We start from the raw sequence: 20,898 nt of genomic DNA, 5'->3' as shown, positions 1-20,898 counted from the left end.
CAGTGATGTAAACCATTAAAACTTGACTTTACAGTCAGTAGGAATTTCCAGTGATGTAAACCATTAAAACTTGACTTTACAGTCAGTAGGAATTTCCAGTGACGTAAACCATTGAAACTTGACTTTACAGTCAGTAGGAATTTCCAGTGACGTAAACCATTGAAACTTGACTTTACAGTCAAAAGGAATTTCCAGTGACGTAAACCATTGAAACTTGACTTTACAGTCAGTAGGAATTTCCAGTGACGTAAACCATTAAAACTTGACTTTACAGTCAGTAGGAATTTCCAGTGACGTAAACCATTGAAACTTGACTTTACAGTCAGTAGGAATTTAAAGTGACGTAAACCATTGAAACTTGACTTTACAGTCAGTAGGAATTTCCAGTGACGTAAACCATTGAAACTTTACTTTACAGTCAGTAGGAATTTCCAGTGACGTAAACCATTGAAACTTGACTTAACAGTCAGTAGGAATTTCCAGTGATGTAAACCATTGAAACTTGACTTTACAGTCAGTAGGAATTTCCAGTGACGTAAACCATTGAAACTTGACTTTACAGTCAGTAGGAATTTCCAGTGACGTAAACCATTGAAACATGACAACATATACATTTTAAGGTAAAGGGCGACGAATTCGGACGCGCACACGCTTTAGAACGTTTCTGCGCAGATTAACTCCAGCCTGCCGCAAATGGGTTATTTCGTAGCACATGTATTTAACATCACCTGTCATTGTTGAAATTGCGCTTTTACTTAATTTTTTGACCCAGTGTCTTAGAAATACATGTGACCTATAACCTTGCCATATTTTGACCCCCTAGGAAGCTGGTTTTTATTCAATATGAGCGAAAAATTAACATTTCTCTCCCATTTATATGGCGCAAATTACCCATTCACCTGGATATATTGTAAAAAGTAGCGTGGTGACACCTTTTATTAAAAGTGTAAACTAAATGGTATTATGTCAGGAGTTTATTCGCAAAGTTTGGTCAAAATGACACCATTCAAAGCGACAGGAAGAAAGTTCGAAATTATGTAGTGATATGATTTCGATATCTTCATTTTGTAATCGATATTTATGTTAAAATTTCTTCACAAACATCATGAAAACTATACATTCGATAGATATATCTTAAGTCTTGGTATTTATTAAATTAACTCATTTGCTAAGCGTTTATGATTGCTTTATTTAGTTTAAGTGAATTATATCATTTTTATTCATTTCTAACAACGCCATTTTAACGTCCGTTTCCATGGATACAAGCGTGGTGACCCCCATTTTTTATTTCATTTTTGCACTTGCACAACTTCCAAGAATATTTGTGCAAAGTTTCAAGAAAATGACACCACAACTTAATTTTGACGTAATTCGTAGTACTTCACCTTAACCTCTACATAACACAGTTCTCAAGGTGGTGAAAACAGTGGGAACCTTTCCATTTTGTTTTGTGAATTATCACATATTTACAAATCGATTCCATATAGGGTTGTTAAAACTATTATCGATCTTCATCATCATCATCTAGTTCTTCATCTGGTGAACACTGAAACAGAAATGTAAAGAAATGTAATGAAATGTAACAGAAATGCAAGATCATACTTATAACTTCTACTGCATATATTTCCACAATTTTTACGAAAATAGTCGATCATTAAAAGATTACGTTGAGACCTGTCCACAAGTTGTACACTATGTATGTAGACACACAAAATATATGTCCAATACACCAAAGGCCTTGTGATATTCTAGATATTAGCAAAGCTACAATGACAATCTACTCTATTTTGGTAACACAGAAATCTACAATGCCTTTACCCGTGAACATTCTGCAACTCATCCAGTTGCTGATAGCAAGAACTTGCAAATTATTGTAAAGATAAGGGGCTCTGACTCCCCTGGCACTTACATAATATTCCACAAAGCACACTTGTCCATCATCAGTGCGTATCATGTACTGTAATGATAGGAAGCCTCTGAAATCTGTGCGTATTGATATCTTATTGGACAGCGCTAGTGCCTTCTGTGACGGTTTTAACAAAGTCAGTTTGTATCTGTAATGATGGTACACAGAATGTCACACAATGTAATAGCGAATGCAATCTTGTGGCAAATATGCATAAGTAAAGAAAAAATGATTTGTCATCAAAAACTTTTTGTATTTATAGAAAATATTAGACTGATATTAAAGACGTATAAAAGTAAATAACTTTGTGTAAAATGCCTTTGTGGATGTTTTCTTCTGAACAAAATTCCAAATCTTATCTTGTAAGAGAAAATATAATATATGCAAAGTTGTTTCATTTGAGTATATCTAAAATAACTTCACTAGGAGAGGATTGTTTTGTAACTTCTGTTGTTGTTGTCCACAAAAACATCTTTGAGAAGTTCATTCCTGTAAAATTCAATCATGACACACCTCAACAAAAACCAGAATTGCATTTCATCGTATGGCAAGGGAACACAGGTATCATCTGCGTCGTTTTCAGTATAATGTAACCTAATTTTCTGCTCTAAATATTCCTAACCATGAATTGGGTAACTCAGTATTATAAAACACCTTTATGGTAGAAAGGGACAGATATTCTGACTCTTAAAGTTTTAGAATTCAGATCTACCAGTTTTGGGGACTTACTTTAAAGCTTATTGAGTAAGAACAATTTCTACCATCTTAGTTTTTCAAAAATCAAAATACTGTTTTTCCGATAGAGATATCAAAAGGAGAGTGGCCATTTTGAATTTAAAATATTGGTAAATGTTAGGTTATTAGTTTCTCTAGTACCAAAGTTTGCATGATGCTTCCTGATTTTTATTCTTGATTTGGTAAGAGTAAGGCTAAAAGTTTCATTGAGGAAAGTTTGAGCAAAAGTTTAAGTCTTTCACTTTGACATGTGTACAATCTCATTACAGCAGTCAACAAAATAGCTTTATTAGAGTGATATCATTGTACATAACACATACCTGTTACTCTGTGTCTGTGTGCATTGAAATGACTCTACCATATCAGAGTCCTTTGGATAGTCAGCCTGTATGATATAAATTCATACAATCATTATTCAGTACATGTGTCAGTGATTTTCAATGAAAGATGAGACTTTGTTGTCAAAACCTTGAGAAATAAAAATATTATTGCAGCCTGAAAAATAATTGTCTACTTTGTTTTGTGGAACATGTAAGCTATGCAAAAAAAAGATTTGAAAAAGAAGTCACAGTATGACCTCTATGACAAACTGCTGCAGCATCTTCAGTTCAATGTAGTCAGTGACGGTGTATTCATTAAAGTGTGCCCTCTAAGTTCATACATTTCAAGCTCTTTGAATCAATTCCGGAATTACTGGAAATTTCTTTGTTTAAGCTCCACATCATTACATGTAACATGTAAAATTTTCTTGTGTAAAAGACAGCTTTCTCAAGTCAGTGATACATTCTCCAGCAAGACACTTCATAAAGTGACAGACTTTTCAAAACTTTTGGCGGTTACTTTCCCCATAATAAATTTTCCTATCCATGAATTGGAAACTCCTTCCAAAGGTATCTATCGATGACAATATGCCATTTATTCAAAATATCTTTTGAGCAACCTAGTAGTGACAGACAGTTGAAAGAAACAGCCATCTATACTGTGACTTACATGTGTACTGCCAGCATTTCCAAATGTTGAAAGTCTCAGATGTGGTTTGTCAGGGGACATCAATATCTGTAGCACTTCACTGGTCATGTCCAATTCAGCAAATGCTTCTTTCAAACACTCAGACTAAATGAATGAATGAATAATAATTTGTCTGCTATTATGATATAATTTTTTTGCATATTGACAGGAGAAAAGTTCTTGGTTATCTAATTTCCTGATCATTTACATTTGGATAAATATGATAGAAAAGTCAAGCATCACCGACTTTCCCATGAAATGGACATAAATATCAGAAACAAGTCGTACACAAAGGTTACTTTGTATTATTGTTAATAGTCGCGCCAGTGGCTTACTGACTACGCATGCGCAGATTCATAATATACTATGCGAGTAACTGGAAGTGTACCCGACTTTCTTGGGCGCCGCCATGTTTTTTTGAGTGCTCGTAAATAAACAAGTACGAAACGTGCAACGTGTTATTTTATAACATGCCATTAATAAAATATATCTCTTTTATATAGGGTATCATGTAAGCTTACATGAACTGTTTTCATCAGAGGGTAAACCGGGCATAGTTGTCGTACAAACGTATATAGTAAGTAACAATTAATTCTATTTTATCCTTTACTATAATTACTAATTATGAATCAATACAAATAACATTTCTAATCTAATAACCCCTGGCGCGACACCAAGGGCTGAGCCCTATATAATATTAGCTATATTTCCTAATGCACACAAAAACTGCCAAATGAGGCAAGGTATAAAACATTTTAAACATCAATGATTCGTAAACCTACCAAAATGCTAAAACATTTGAGAAATTTTAAAGTGATGTGGTGATCCATGTAGACCTGTCAATACTTTATAGAGCAGTACATGTACATGGGAATCTACAATAGGGTTTATTTGAGAGCAAACCAATTCTGAACCTTTAACCCTTACACCATCATGGTTTGGTCCACACATATTGTTATCAGTGTCCCACTCACAAGGGAACTGGGGCTGAACAGGTAGCAAGCTGGCACGCTTCCATTGGCCATTATACCTACTCAAAGATGGCAGCATTATCATTTTTGACTAACTAGTATGTCCTGCATTTGTAACACTTTTAACGTAGCTTTTCTAATTCTTGATTCCTGTGGAACTATAAACGGTACTCTTATTGAAGGAAGTACTGTACCTTCATGATAATTTTGTTGATGACATTAGCACTTGAAAAATTGAAGTCTAAAACTTCATCAGGCTCCAGAGTCTTGATGGTACAGTCTGTTAAGACACCACCTTCCTCCAACCTAGTGAGTAAAATGAAACAAGCCTTTGTGATCTTGTGTACTTGTAATCAGCAGGACTAAGACCTAAACTGCTATAATTTATCATTTACATTAAGGTAGAAAACACATCCGGGACAGATATTTAGACTTTCAAAGTTTTACAAAACTTTTCTGATCTACCACTTATGGGGACTCATTTCAAAGCTCTTGAAGTAAGAAAAACTTTCACGGTCTTAGTTTTTCGAAAATTGAAAATTTTATTTTTCCCCATAGAGTTAACACAGAGAGGGCGGCCATTTTGAATTTCAAATATGAGGTAATTTGTTCCTGTAGTACCACAATTTGCTTGGTGACCTAGTTTTTAAGTTTTGATTTGGTGAGAGAATGGTTGAAAGTTGCCTTCAGGACAAAAGTTTGGATAAAAGTTTTAATCTTTCACTTTTGAGGCGCATACTACCCTAAACAGATATGAGTCTACATTTATAAAGTTTTAGTTTTAGTATTCTTTCCTGATGAGTGATCAACAACAAAGTTCTTTGAAGCAAAATTTCCTCTCAGATATTATGATGTGCCACTGATACATCAGTCTTTTCTTCAATACTGAAAAAACATTTCCACTTGTACATGTCATTGGTCTTGGGTTGACTTACAGAAATTCTTTCAATCAGTGCACTTCAACTGAATCAAAATGCCAAGAAATTTTGCATTACTTGGAATTTAATTATTTGGTTTCACTCTATTTGTGGTCTTTTTTTCCTGTTCTAAAATGATACAGTATTGAGCACTTAACATGTAAGAGATGTGTTCACCCCAGCTAAAACAATTCTTTTTGTGTAATTTTGAAATTACCAGAGTATGAGTGGACATCCGTAGCCTGCATAGCACATCTTCAATGCTGTAGTTACCCCTGGGATATTACTCGTACCAAATATATTCAAGCATTCCTGAAAGTTAAGGAAACAATTTAAAGAATGTGAAACGCCATGATGAGGGCAAAACTTCACAGTGCACTACCTGAATTCCGTGAACTCCAAAAGTCTGGTGTTGGAATCACTTGTCGAAATTAGCAAATTGGTTATGATGTTGTAAATATTGAAAACATTTTATTCACAATATCATTATATGTTTAGGATATATGTACACTAGTAAGATATAGAGAAAACAGAATATAAAACTAAATGAATAACCTGAAATCCTTTCAAATGGTAATATCTTACTGGAAGCTGACACAGTGGCCGCCTGCTGAATCAATGTAATCTAAATAAATAACAATCGTCCTACAACTTTTTATCGAAATCCAATGAAAGATCTTTCATATAAGTACACTTTCTCCATTCAGAAAAAAGTGATTTTGGATCATGAAGTACTTACTAGCAGGACTGTTAAGTCAATTTTAAAAGTTGCAGACTCCTCTCGCAGAATGAACTCTTGAAATATACCAGCCTGAAGGAAGGCATTGGCTTGGACACATTTGGCGTCTTCCACAGTCACTTTAAAACCATTACTGGATGCAAAGACAGTGGCCATCTGGTGATACAATGTAATGATTGAAGATTAAAGTGGAGAAGAACATTATGAGTATGGTCAGACTTTTATCACATGATCATGGTTGAAGCTCTGACTCAGTAGATTGACCACGTGGCATTCGACAATTAAAACATACGCAAAACAAACGTAATTCCTTTTATTTCAGTTTAGACCCCTTCCCTCACCCCTGAAAACAGAAATTATTATATGAAATGGAAAAAAATCGACTACGTCAGCAATGCTTGATGCCTTTACTTTCATTCACACACACTCCTGCAGGCAGATCAAGTATACTGAATAAGTCCACATAGGAAAATACTAAAACTACATATTACTGAACTTCATTTCACAATTGATTATCTTTCAAGGGGATAGAACATTTTAATATCTTTCTTACAAAGAAAAATGTTTGACACATTTAAAGTTTCCAATGGTAAAAAGCGTCAGCTTGTTAGTTCTCACTTTAACTTAACATCTTTCCAGCAGCTCTTTGTCTTTTCCATCTCTGTATTTTGTGGTCTTTTTGAACGAGAAGATAGTATTGCGTGCATGCAGTAAAGTTGCACTTGATACCATCAGACAGCTGAAAGCCACACACAAATATTTGTGTGGCATCTAAGTCAGTAGCCTTTCCTTTTTTCCTTGATTCTCTCTTTTGTTCTGCTTTCCGATCATGACGATCATGCCTCTCCTGATTAGACTTTGAGTTGAACACGTATTTACATCCATCGCTGTATACAATTTTGTCTCTGCCAATTCTTTGTTGTTCAACACTTGGACAAGGACACGCTTAGGAAACAATACAAAAGTCCTAATGTGATTCTGATGCATGCAAAAAAATGAGCTCTTACCCCTCATCTCTAAATGAACAAATTACGTTTGTCTTGGGTAAGCTTTAATTATCAACAATCCCTAAAGTAACTGCACAGTTTGGGAAGGTAAATAGTTTAAGGCCTGTGTTGGCACCAGATTGTCTCGTCAGAAAATTTACTCACCAGATTACAATTTCAATGGAAAACAAAGGGTTATCACACCTCCATAATCCTCTTACAGACTAGAACAAAGGCGATCCCTGGGATCGCGAACAGTGCCTTTAAGGTTTCTAGACATTTGGGCACTTAAAGGGACAAAGTCGCCCATTTTTCATGAATTTGCTTGATACAAGATACTATTTATATTGTTTGACAGGTTGAAATATAGTGACCATGCATATAATTTGACCCTAGTTTTAGACAAATTAAATGAAACCATCACGAAAATGAATTAGTGGTCATGACCATTTATTCATTCTCGCGTTGGTTTCATGTCTCGTGTCTAAAACCGGTATAGAATATATGCATGATCACCCATTCACTCACCCATCTGTGTTGGCAAAAGAAAGGGTATTGATTTTTTTAAATGTTCGAAAAAAGGAAATTTGCATGTCTGACAGGTGGTATGATGAGACCATCTTAGTTGCTGATAACTTTATCTTGAAAAGTGCAATTTTTAGCACCTCCAAACATTGACTTTTCGTTCAATTTACTCTTGAATTTTAAACATAATCAATAATTTTGGAACATAGTTTTAACAAATAATCCTGAACTTAAATTGTAAGTTAAAAGTTGTTAAGAAACTGATAAAATTGAAAAAGCCTTTGGCAAAAAATGTCTGAGTGAACAATTCAAGGGGAATTGTGGGTAGCCTCACTTGCTGTGGGCTATTCAAGGCATTCACCCCAAGATCTAAACACCAGCCTTCCACCTAGCATGACAGTCTGCTTAATATTTTCATACAAATTTTAAATGATGCAGTTCATATTGAGAAGTAATAAAGGGCTGGGGTGGCAACTTCACACTTCGTTCATATTTTGGTAATTTGCGTTGTGTGTACGGTAGGGTGTTGGACTGTAGTGTATACATGTATGTAGAACTGGTTTAGATTTCTTGGTCAACAACATGCATGCTCGTCATTGACGGTCGACTAGAGTTCCGCTCCCATTCTCATTTCTGTTGAGGTGTTGATCGTTTAAATCTATAGGCCTACAAATTCTGAAGAGCATCTATGTAATGCCAGTTGCCGTTGTCTTCTTCGGGGACGATGACATTTTCAGTTGCTCTGACTTGCTCATGATGCAATTATCACTATTGTCATAGCCAAATGGCTCTTGCAAGTTGCCATAGCGTGTTCTGCGAGTGACAGCACAGCTACTCGTGCCAAAACAGGGTAAGCTTGGCAATTTCCAGAAAATGTGGCCATGATCGAACTGAAAACATAAAACTTTTTCAGTGGTTTCATCAAATATAAGTCTAAAAACTGCTCAAATAAGCTTCAGTTTGTGTGTAAATGTTTGTTTTATCAACGTTCAATTTCAGTGACAACCAGAAGTCAAACAAAAAAGCCTCAAAATATGGCAAGACTTGCCCTTGAGCTGTGCTCCAATACTGTATTCTCTGTGTTGCCACACACACACACACACACACACACACACAGCTGTTATGGGTGCAACATGGGCACTCGGCTCACTTAGGAAGTGTACAAGCCTATTATGTGCCTTTTGTAATCAGTATTGTGTTCTGTGCTTACATTTGCCCTGGATGACTGCCAGTATATTTACATTCAGAAAAATGTCTAACAAGGAATTCAGTATGGCTTTGGTGCTCTTCATTTTCACCCCACATTTTACAATCCAAACCTTTCTAGCCCCAGGATCCAAGATATTTCACATGTGTGTTTGATATTTCGATGTGATTTGCATTCCTTATAACATGCTTAATATTCTTGTCAGACCTTCTATGTTGTCCCCACTGACTGTCCCAAGCACACTGTCTCCAGACAAGCATAAAGTGGTTTAATTTGTGCACTCATCAGAGGTATTGCAGTTAGAAAATATTAATGAAATTTAAATTACATGTGTAAAACTTATATAATTTTTTTTCCAAACTCTTATAGTAACATGGTAGCCTAATTCATCGGTATGATTATTGATATTGTTGGTTATCCACATTCATTATAAAAAAGCCCCTGGAAAGTACAGTGGTGCTGAAATATCTTAGGTCCCAAGGCCGAAATGACTCGGGGCTAGGAAATACGCCGTCTGATTAAAATCAGATGTAGAGTACGGCGACGTCTACTTACGCGTACGTGGTATTCTCTTGCTATCGACTCTCACATGTTGGTAAATACGGGGCCAAAAAGACTTAGGGTGAAATGGTTAAAGGGAAAAAGTCGCCCATTTTTCACACTTATTCCCTTAGTTTCCTTGAAACCTGTTCCTAGCTGAAGGGGATTGTGTCATTATGGACAACTGTGGCTTTCACCATGCACGCCATGTTGAACCGGTACTCCGAGACTTGTTACGTTGCCGTGGCGTTGAGTTGATATTCCAGCCACCTTACAACCCGCAGTTCAATGTTTGTGAACTCTGCTTTCGTTCGATCAAGGCCTTTCTTAGGCAACACGATGAGTTTTCCTATATGTTTACTGAACTTGCTATAGCTGAGGCTATCGCTAAAATAAGACCTGGAGCATGCCGTGTTTTCGCGGAGGATTGTGGCTATGTCTGAAATCAAGGACCCGACTGAAAACCTTTGAATTGTTCCACCGGACACGCGCTTCCTGTCGCTTTGGAAACTGTCATTGTTTGTCGAATGCGTATATTGCATCTCTGTATTTTCGTGTTCCCAAGTTTCCCACACTCTGACCTTTCTTATTCAACAACATTTTACATACTGAATAAAGTAACTCACAATAAAATCATGGGACCTCTTGTGTATTTATTGAACAAATAAAAAAATAATGAGTGAATACAGAACAACAAAAACTAAACTTTATCCAAAAGATGTATTTGTAATGAAATGTCTCGCGTGTCTCATATGAACGTTCACGGGAACATATGTGTCGATGTGTCTTATCCTTGCCGGATATCTTTGCGAGCTCGACGATGTCACATTTTTAGTAAATACGAAATCACAGATTTTTCAATGAGGGTGAAATAACATTTTTGAGGGACATGTAATGTATTTAAATAAACTAACACAATACAGTGTCATTGTGTGTCATCATGACCTGGTACTATATTTGGTGTTCAATAGGAAAGTAAGGCCACTGTTGTTGTGCCAAATTGTGCCCATGTGAAACTTTTAGTATCATTTAGTTTACTGCTACCATGTTGTATGTGCACTAACAGCAGGGCTCCCCTAAGTAACCAAAACGATTAGCCAACTCATTAGCCAAGTCAAAAATCTTGTAGCCACTTTGAGCAACTTTTAGCCAGTTTATGATCTCAAGTATGGCAACAGCTTTCTCGGCAATCAGGAGTTCCTAATTTTACAAATCAAGATGTTTTGTATGTTGTTCATGATAGTTTTTACTTTTTTACTCAAGATTTTCACTCCAGCAGCGTACTTTGACTTCTATTGATAATGCTAATAAGGAAGTCGCGCGTTCAAACGTAAATAGGGTGACGGCTGTCAGAGTGAAAATCTTGAGCACTCCTTGGAAAATCAGCCGAATTACGTAAAAGGCAGGTTTAGGTCATTTTATTGAATTACACTCACTTTGGTTTGTTTTGCCATTCAAACTCCAGACATAAGTTGGGTCGTCGTAATAGACCCATTTTCGCTGCCAGTTGGCCAGCAGCTATCCGTGGCGGAGTTGACATTTTGATCACCCGCATGGTGACACACGCTACCCCGCCAACAGATAGCTGCGTTTCCACAGCTAGATAGGAAGTAGTCTTAAGGCAAACTGACGAGGAAAGGATGGCAATCTTCACAGAATAACTGTTCTCTGGCTCCAAGAGCTGCCCAAAGGGTATCCGTTTGCCCACTAGTACACTTTCGCACTTTGTAGCTCTGGTTTGCAGTCTGACCCAAATACCCAGACAAAACCTCCAGCTACAGTACTGCAGCTACCCTGACCCACACTAGTCAAGGGTCCTACTAATAAATGCTCATCATAGCCTGTCCCCTCTAGTCCACTGCCCACAGGAAATTAGCCTTCCAATTACTTTTATCAGTCAATATTTCAATACCAAACACCACTACTCTTTGTAAAAATCAACTAATAATGATGTATTTAATAGTTCTAGACCACAAAAACAAAGATTTTTGAACAAGCAGCAAGAATGATCATATTGACAAAATGGCAAAATAAGCACAGGCGCCCGTGGGCTGGGTAGTCTGCTAGACCAATCGATTTTGTGCTTGATCTATCAAAACCTGTATTTGATCTGGTAACTGGTCGTTTCGACACCAAGTCGTTCGAGCCTCTCAATTTGCGGCCCCGAGTCGTCTCGGCATGTCAACCCAAAAGGTCTCGGTGTCCCTATTTCGATTTTTTTTCAAACTAATTAGTAATCAACTGAACCGACATATTCATAAGCATGACCTTTGCATTCTGACCAGTACTTTTATGTGCATTTTGTGTGACTTTTGCCGTGCCGTTTCGGCATTGATTTCACACTTTTGCTGTATCGGCGGCTATTACTATCGATAAACATGTGTCACCGATTAGAAAATGATATGATGATTTTTTCTTATGGAGTTTTACCATGTTCTCACAAAGATAAAAGTATGTACGTGAATGTGGACACTATACTTTTTTAGTGCTTTGATTCATAACGTGTAACATTACGTTCTAGCACTAGTTCCCTGAGGTAGCCTGTGGTAAATAGAGTGGTGCTGAGACGTGTTGGGTCACAGTGCTGAAAGGACTTGGGGCCGGAAATTGGAAGCCGAAACGTCTTGGGCCAAAACGACTTGGTACCTAAACGTCTAGAAACCCTTGATCTGCCTGCCACTTTAACCCTCAATACTATACCTCCAAGGTGTGAAACTCAATAACTCAATCTACACACAACCCAGGTTTTCAACTGGCCATGCCCTCACACAAAACATTCAGAACTACACTCGTATATACCTCGCTGGATCAAAAATTTAACCATCTTTTCGAAAATCACGCCGATGAATGTGTTACTCGCATCGTCTTAAAGAAACCAGCCTAACGTAGTGGCACACGGCCTGCAGTGCTGACATGTGGCTGGGAAAACATTCGAGTCATCAGCATTTTGGTTCGAAAATCAAAGTTTCAGGGCCTTCGATTATCATTTTGTAGGCTTTTATAAATAGAAGTAGTCTTTGGTGTTAAGGTATTGCATTGGAAGGCTAATTCCTCGATGGCAGTGGACGGGAAGTGTTCGGACTTCGACGGGCAGTGACTTGTATTGTAATACGATCATGATCAGCGTTGCTATTAGTTTGAAAATCAACGTTTTAGGGTATTGGACTCTTATTTGGTAGGTTTTTAAAAATAGGAGTAGTCTTTAGTATTGGAATGTCGAGTAATTCAGCTGAATGGAAGGCTAATTTCCCGACGGGAAGTGGACGGGCAGTACTAGTACTACCGACAGGATAAATGCAGTGTAGCCATTGGCCCATAGCTGTGGTGTTTTCTGACGGGATTTCTGCCTTTTACAGGCTGATTTTGACTTGACCGTTTTTAACCCAGCCAAAACAGTCAAAACCAGCCCGTAACAGGCAGAATCCCGTCCGAAAACACCACAGCAATGGACCCACACTCACCACAGTTTATAGCTGCAGTACAGTACTAGGCTCGAGGTTTTGCCTGGGTATTTGGGTCGGACGGCAAATTAGCCCTGCGCACCGTGCTGTGTGTTTCGGGCGTTACTTACACGCCCGAAACACACAGCACGGTGGGGGGCCGTGTAACGCCCGAAACACACAGCACGGTACGCAGGGCTAATAGCGACCCAAATACCCAGGCAAAACCTCGAGCTACTGTACTGCAGCTACACGGTTTAGTGCAGTGTTGCTGCGGATCCGTAGCCCTACCACTCCCTTTGCTGGTTGTGTTGGGGGAGCAAACACAACCAACCTCAACCAGCAAAGGGAGTGGGTCCGCAGCAAAGTGCAGTGCTAGCATGGATGTACTTAGCTGCAAAATTGTAGCGCTACGGTGAGGCGGTCGGTGATTTTTGGTTTTTACAACTTCGCTCACCAGTAGCGCTACAAGGCCGATGGCCCTGGGGAGTATCATATAAGCGCACCCCACTCGACCAGGCGTGTTGATGTGGAATGCAACATATTTACAGCATTTGGTCGAACCGATTTATCACTACTGAAGACTAAACACTATACTACACTAACCTTGTCGTTTATGGGGTTTGGTATTAGCACAGACACGTCGATCGCGTTCCATAAACATTGAGCGTGTTTCTGGGAGCCGCCATTACCGGAAGTTGGTAATGGCGGCTCCAGAAATGTTTTTGGAACGCGATCGACGTATTTGAACAAATACCAAACTCCATACACGACAAGGTTAGTGTAGTATAGTGTTTAATCTTCAGTAGTGATAAATCAGTACGACCAAATGCAGTAAATATATGGGATTTTACATCAAAATGCCATGCCATGTGCAGCTGGCTTATTTTGTATGCTTCAGGGCCTTCGCATTGTAGCTCTACTGGTGAGCGAGGTCGCAAAAACCAAAACTCACCGATCGCCTCACCGTAGAGCTACATTTTGCAGCTAGGATGGTACTCTACCTCTTTGAAATGGATGGCCTTTAAAATGTTTGACATATTTTTGGCATTGTCCATTTTTGCAACCAGAATGTACTGGTCGTCTTCGTCCCCTTGTTGTGTTGACAGCGACATGGTGTTAGGCGACTGCTGCTATGTTTTTACCACAGTAGAGGGACTGTGTTTTTACGAAGCGTCACACACATTGAAATACCCGCCATATTGTGAAAGCCACAGGGCATCTTGGGAACAGTGATGACCTCTAATGACCTCTTCTCCTTCGCCTCGCCAAATCTTGGTCACTGCGTAGGGACAAAATGAAGTTCACATGTCCGGCCCCAGGGGTGGGGCGAGGTAGGGGTGTCTTGGTCTCAGCACAGGTTTTTTGTTGCAATTACTTTATTTAAATACGTTTGACTGTGATATGTATTGTCAATAAAGATTTATAATACTAATATTTTGCAAATTTGGCGTGGTGTATTGGTATCACAGGTTTTGCAAATATTTTTTTCCTTCCACCGTGTCACTTCATGTCCTTTGACAATCTTATGCGAAGTCTTTATCACTGTGTTGCTTCTACTACCGATGCGTTTGATTGCCTAATGTGCCAAAGCAAGAAAGATTTTCAGCGGATTAACTTTGACAGAGTCAAAAACGAACACACCAGCAAAGGTGCTCCAAAGTATTTGTAAAATAAAATAAACAATAGCAACAAGAAACCGGTGCTGAGACCAAGACATTCCTTCCCCCGCCCCACCCCTGGTGACGGAAATGTGAACTGCTCCTATGGTCACTGGCAGAAATGAAAACAAAATATACGTACTATTGACGATTTCACTGAAACACACCTTGACTTTATTTCATAAATAGATACAAGATGCTTCGCAGAACCTTTGCTGAATGATAATTCCCCATTATGTTGTGTAAGACCTTTGTGCACCACCAAAATGATTGGAAGCGTCAGATCTGAAGTGCCTTGACATGATGGGTTATTAGAAGGTGAAATTCGTCGTTAAAATGCATATCCTACGAGAAAATGCATATACTTTTACAGTTTTCTTTGTGGATTGTAAAGATGATTCATGAGTCATTTTATTAGAAAGATATCTCACAAAATGATTATCCCTCCTGAAATGTACAGCAAGTTGACGACAAATTTGCACATTCTCAAAACAGCAATTTAAGGGTAAACCGTTTTAGAGAATTAGCTTGGAGACCATGACAACTACTTTGATTCAATGGTTCCTTTTATTTGCAGACAAACGGTACAGCGATGGGCACACGGATGGCGCCACAATACGCGAATATATTCATGGCAAACTTAGAAGAAAAATTCCTCAGCACCTATCCCCTCAAACCACGTCTGTACGTCCGTTTCATTGATGACGTGTTCTTGATTGGACCCATGGCCTGGATTCGTTGAAGAATTTTACAGTGATTTCAATTCGTTCCACCATTCCATCAACTTAACCATGTTTTACTCCGAAATTCAGGTTAACTTTCTTGACACTACTATAACAGTTCGTGATGGCCGCTTAATAACAAGTGTTTACGGCAAAACCACAGACACCCACAGCTATCTTCGACCATCAAGCTCCCATCCTAGACATGTCTTCCGTTCAAATATATATAGCCAGGCAATACGTTACTGCAGAATCTGCTCTGACAACTAGGACAGAGACTAACAACTTGTTTACCTACGCCAAACATTTGTCGCACTAAACTACTATCTTACTACAGTTGATGAACAAATCAACCAGGCCAGTAATATCGATCGCAATGATCTCCTGTAATACGGGCAGAAGAAAGACTTAGGCCTAAACAGAATCCCACTGGGTTGCAACTTACAGTACACAACTGAAGAAACTGAACAAAATAGTCAATGAACTCCACCCAATCATACGAGAGGACACACTACTCCGAGAAGTCTTCCCGGACCTTTGATATCGAAATATATCCAAATATGGGTGTGTCATAGCCAGCAACCACATGACATATTTTGCAACCAGATGACAGGACTCCCTAACGCGCGTACTCCCTCTATCAACGGGACAGCCACTGCGGAAACGCATCAACAATCACAAGTTCGATATACAGAGCAACAAAACATATAAACCTGTTGCCAAACACTTTAACCTGGCCGGACATTCTATCAATGATTTCCGTGTGGCTGTACTTAGAAAGATTCGTACTAGTAGTAAAAAAGTTTGGACCGATCTTGCACGAACATGAAAGATCTTCCCGAATAACATTTTACGATCTAGGCTAGGTCTAGCCGTCATTCAAGCTATGACACCCAGGTGTCATACACTCAAAATCCATATACCAGTCCTGTGAAGCTGAAGAGAATGAGGATGACGTCAATTTTACGCTCGCAAGTGATTATGTCTCGCATGAAATATACAGCAAGTTGACTACAAAGTTGCACATTCTCAAAAAAGCAATAGGGTAAATTGTTTTTACAGAATTGGTTTGGAGACCATGCCAATCAATGGTTGTTACAGTTATTTTGTTTTTAATGTACAGAAAGAGTTGGGATTTTAGAATTATTTCTCAATTATTTGTCCGAAATTAAAAATTAAGGAAGGTCGGGACTAAATGATCAAATAAATAATATTCTGATTCCCCAGTATCTTGTGTCTAATATGTCTCTTCGGTCATTGGTAGAGCTCAGTTAACTCAGCGCTGCCCTCAGGTCATTTTTCAGAAGCAACTTCGCATTCTGCCGCCTACTATATAGTAAACTCGTGGCTAGAAGCTAGGGACCGTTCAGTTTTTACGGCCTGGGGGAGGGCCGGCAAAATCTTGTCGCCGGTGTTCAAAAAAATATAGACCCCCTACATTTTTCGTGAAAAAAAAGATGACCCCCCCCTTTGTAAAACGAAAAAAATGATGACCCCCCCCCCCCCCCCCCGGCTGAACAATAACCAAACCCATATGTCAAATTTACCCGCACGGTTTGGATTTGAACTCCGGTACGCGGCGCACTTTATTCGTGTAGCAGAGATGCCAGTGCACAAGCTTCCCAGCCACATCCATTGAAACGTCTGTTAATTTGGACAACTGTAAGGCAATTTTTAACTTCATTTCCATAGACAACTTATGTCCATGGACATTGTATAAAGTGAACTTTATTGGAGTGGTTCGCCAAAGGCAGCCCTACGGTTAAGAATGTCATGGGCCATTACGTATAAAGTCAACTTTATTCTTGCTTGTAAAGAGTGTCATGGGCCATGACATAAAGTAAACTTTATGGAGCGGGCCGCCAAAGGCGGGCGCCTGTTAATAGGGTCATGGGTCAATATATATAGTCTATTTATTGTAGTGGGCCGCCGCAGGCGGCTCGCCAGTAAAGAGGGTCGATCATGGCCATTGCATGAAGTAAACCTAATTGGAGTGGGCCACCAAAGGCGTCAGCCCGTTAAGAGGGTCATGGGCTATTACATAAAGTCAATTTAATGTAGTGGGCCGCCGAAGGCGGCCGGCCGGTAAAGAGGGTCGATCATGGCCATGGCATAAATTGAACTTTATTGTAGGTATTATGTTTTTGAAAATGTGGTAACCCCCTTTCCTACCAGTGAAAAAGCGATGACCCCCCCCCCCTTCGCGGATTCCAAAATTACGATGGCCCCCCTTGATTTTGCCGCCCCCCCCCCGGCCGTAAAAACTGAAAAACTGTCCCTAATGGTTAGATTTAGGTGGGTGAGATTCTTGAATCTCCAGGTGAATATGATGTTGTAGCTGAGGGACAAAGTTTGAAATAGGGTCATTTACAGATCCACGGCGTGCTGATTTTCACCTAGGTTATCTTATTTCAAACCGTAACCCGTAACCGCAACGTGGTATTCACAGCTACACTGCATCATACCAAAGTGCCACCTTGACTTTCATTCATTCATTCATTCATTCTGTAGCAGTTTTGTGAAAAACATACAAAACAATAAATAATGTTTATTCAATGTTTATTTCTGGGCACCCTTAAAAATTCAAGTAAATGCCAAACTCATTTCTCACTATAAAATTGTAAACTTGGTATTTCTGGATACACTGGTATATTTCTAGTATCAATATATACATGTATTGCATCGAACAAAATTTCATCTACTGAATTTTGCCTGCATATTCAAGAACGTAGTATTTGAAATAAACAACACTTTTTGTAATGCTACACTGTCTTCTGGATATTGAAGGTGTCACAATTTGTTTCGAGAGAGTGGAGATACCATAGCTAGAGAAAATGACTTATGTAGTGTTGAAGAATGATTATGCAAAGGATGATAAGGCCCACAGTCCGACCGTGTAAGGCCAAGTAATGAAATTCTTTGTTTTGCGTCCCCGCCCGCTTAGGTTTTTAAGGTTTTCATGAAAAACACACACAGTGTATTTGAATAGGAAATTTTAGGACATACCCGCTTAGCTTTTCTGAACTAAAAATTTTGTTACAATTTTTTATTTGCTGCAATCAAATTACATTGTGTTAATTTTCTTGTGTGTGTTTTTCAGCCGCTTAGGCGCGTACCTTTTCCCATTTTGAGTGGACGCAAAACAAAGAATTAATTACTTTGGCCTAAGTGTTAGTACGAGGAAAGAGTCAAGTGTTGAATTTACGACCTGAAATGTTAACAACGTGCTGAAAATTATAACTATCAACAAACGACAGTGCAAAGATCTATCCTGGATTTCGTGGATATGTGTCAGAACTTTCCTTCATCAATCTTTGCTTCATCATCATGTTGGGGTTTTTTTTTGTGAGTTGTAACTTACACAACGCAGACTTTGAATGCGGACACATATCTCGGAGAGAAACAATTGAATGCGACGCAGACTTTGAATGCGGACACATATGTCAGAGAGAAACAATTGAATGCGACGCAGACTTTGAATGCGGACACATATGTCAGAGAGAAGCAATTGACTGCGACGCAGACTTTGAATGCGGACACATATGTCAGAGAGAAACAATTGAATGCGACGCTAACATTGAATGCTGACACACATATTTCGGAGAGAAACAATTAAATGCGAACACATATGTCGGAGAGAAAAAATTGAATGCGACGCTAACATTGAATGCTGACACATAAGTCGGAGAGAAATTCTAATTTGGGAGAAATTACTACATACGAAGAACACGTAGTTTAACGTAGTTTTGGGCCACCGTAGTATTTCGTCGGCAATTTCCTCCTCAGGAAATATCAAATGGACATTCAAAGGTTCAGCTGTAAAATTATCTTCTATTAAAAGTGACCCTCCCCCAAGATAGGTTTATAAAAAATGACCCTCTCCTCGAACAGTCTACTAAAAAGTGACCACCCCCCCCCATTCCCCCGGCCACCTCCTCCTGTAATTACTGAAGACTCCCTAAACCTGAGTGAAAATTACCCACGCAAGCCGCTTCGTGGGTATTTAGAGGTTATAATTCAAGTTCTATACCTCAAGTTCGCGTCACATGCGTACAATAATTTTGGACCAGTGTAAGCGAGCTTTTCAGTATAGGAACCCGAAGGATCGTAGATTCAATAGTTTTTAAATAAATTTTCGCTCGATTTTCACCGAAAGGTATTCTTTTATTAAACGAACCCAAAATTTTGGCAAGGATTGAACGACATCAGGGATGGACTCACCCCACTGACATAGCGTGGTCACTGTTGACTGCATTTTACACACAGGCGTGATGTTTTCTGGGTAGTTTCTATCACAGGGAACTTAGTAATCTTGTTGTTGTTGTTGTTGTTGTTGTTGTTGTTGTTGATGGTGGTGATGATGATGTTGACGATAATAAAAAATATTAAAAAACAATGTCTCATTCCTTGCTGTTGTTTGTCGATGTTGTAGATAATTGTAAAAGAAACTGTAATCGTGATCAAAAGACGACGTAGGTCGCCCAACGTCACTCCCGTCCTATTATACAACCAAGGGTGGAATCGAGATGCCCTGATCAAGGCTCATCAGCCACCTTCAAGGCCCAGAAAAAACACCCCATTCACGAGCGATCGATTGAAATGTGCTATCATAGGCACTGAAATTTATCTCACTGACCTAATTTGGGCTTCACTTGAACTACCGACCTGCAAACGAGTGGAAAAACGGCGATTTCCAAGTCGTACCCGGTCAAAATCGATCACATTTGAACTTCCCGGTCGATGGTGACGGCGCTTTTCGTCACTGGGCATTTAAATTGACCAATTGGGGGCCCTGTAAAGGCTGCTTCGGCCAGCCGATTGTTTATGTTTCAATGCTCCCTGCTCGTACGCGTACGTGTAACGTTCAAAAGTACGCGAAAAAACGTAGAAAAACCTTCATAGTCATGCAGATAAACGGAGACTTTCAACTCTTTGTCAGGAAATCTGCCATTTTACGTCAGGATATACTGTCGATAGCTAGAGCGTACACTTCCGTGTATTTGACTTTCCCCGTTACAAGGATACAAGCGTAATCAACATCCGGGCTCGTACTTGAGCGAGTGTACATTGTCGTTGTGAATGAGTATTCCAGGTGATAGTTTACAGTAAATGACGGGTTGATTTGTCATTGGTATTCATATATAAGTATTATTCTACAAGAATGGAAATTGGATGAAGTTGAGACCGCGAAGTTTAAACTGTAGTGAAATTTTGCGTTGGGACAAGCCTCCTCATGTATTGGTAATGAGAGCTGGCCGAAGCAGCCTTTACAGGGCCCCCAATTGGTCAATTTAAATGCCCAGTGACGAAAGCGCCGTCACCATCGACCGGGAAGTTCAAATGTGATCGATTTTGACCGGGTACGACTTGGAAATCGCCGTTTTTCCACTCGTTTGCAGGTCGGTAGTTCAAGTGAAGCCCAAATTAGGTCAGTGAGATAAATTTCAGTGCCTATGATAGCACATTTCAATCGATCGCTCGTGAATGGGGTGTTTTTTCTGGGCCTTGAAGGTGGCTGATGAGCCTTGATCAGGGGCATCT

At 39.2% G+C, this 20,898-nt stretch overlaps 1 protein-coding gene across 2 annotated transcripts; it reads right to left on the bottom strand.

Moving 5' to 3' along the window:
• Positions 1-503: 503 nt before the first annotated feature.
• LOC139121023 (cell cycle checkpoint protein RAD1-like) lies at positions 504-14,201 on the bottom strand. 2 transcript variants are annotated; one of them, XR_011549206.1, is made up of 9 exons: positions 13,979-14,201; positions 6,277-6,432; positions 5,755-5,849; positions 4,815-4,926; positions 3,632-3,754; positions 2,962-3,026; positions 1,910-2,054; positions 1,391-1,546; positions 504-619 (listed from the first exon to the last, which is right to left on the bottom strand). XR_011549206.1 is itself a non-coding variant. In XM_070685607.1 (8 exons), exons 1-8 carry the CDS (start codon positions 14,087-14,089, stop codon positions 1,502-1,504), a joined length of 852 nt encoding a protein of 283 aa, XP_070541708.1. In that variant the 5' UTR covers positions 14,090-14,201; the 3' UTR covers positions 1,381-1,501. The 2 variants fall into 2 exon arrangements, 1 of the variants encoding a protein (XP_070541708.1); XM_070685607.1 differs by lacking the exon at positions 504-619 and having other exon boundaries at positions 1,381-1,546.
• Between the last annotated feature and the right edge of the window lie 6,697 nt (positions 14,202-20,898).

Source organism: Ptychodera flava, chromosome 21 (genome assembly GCF_041260155.1).
Source record: "Ptychodera flava strain L36383 chromosome 21, AS_Pfla_20210202, whole genome shotgun sequence".
In the NCBI taxonomy this organism is placed as follows: domain Eukaryota; kingdom Metazoa; phylum Hemichordata; class Enteropneusta; family Ptychoderidae; genus Ptychodera; species Ptychodera flava.
The sequence above is the reverse complement of the archived record's forward strand: the minus strand, read 5'-3'. Positions and strand labels throughout refer to the sequence as shown.

Bases quoted from the DNA above. Each gene is read 5' to 3' on its own strand.
- LOC139121023 (XM_070685607.1), bottom strand. From the start codon at position 14,089: ATGTCGCTGTCAACACAACAAGGGGACGAAGACGACCAGTACATTCTG. The intron at 5,850-6,276 runs GTAAGTACTTCA...CTTAACTTTCAG, and splicing joins TTGACTTAACAGTCCTGCTA to GAATGCTTGAATATATTTGG. The intron at 2,055-2,961 runs GTATGTGTTATG...CCATCATTACAG, and splicing joins ACACAGACACAGAGTAACAG to ATACAAACTGACTTTGTTAA.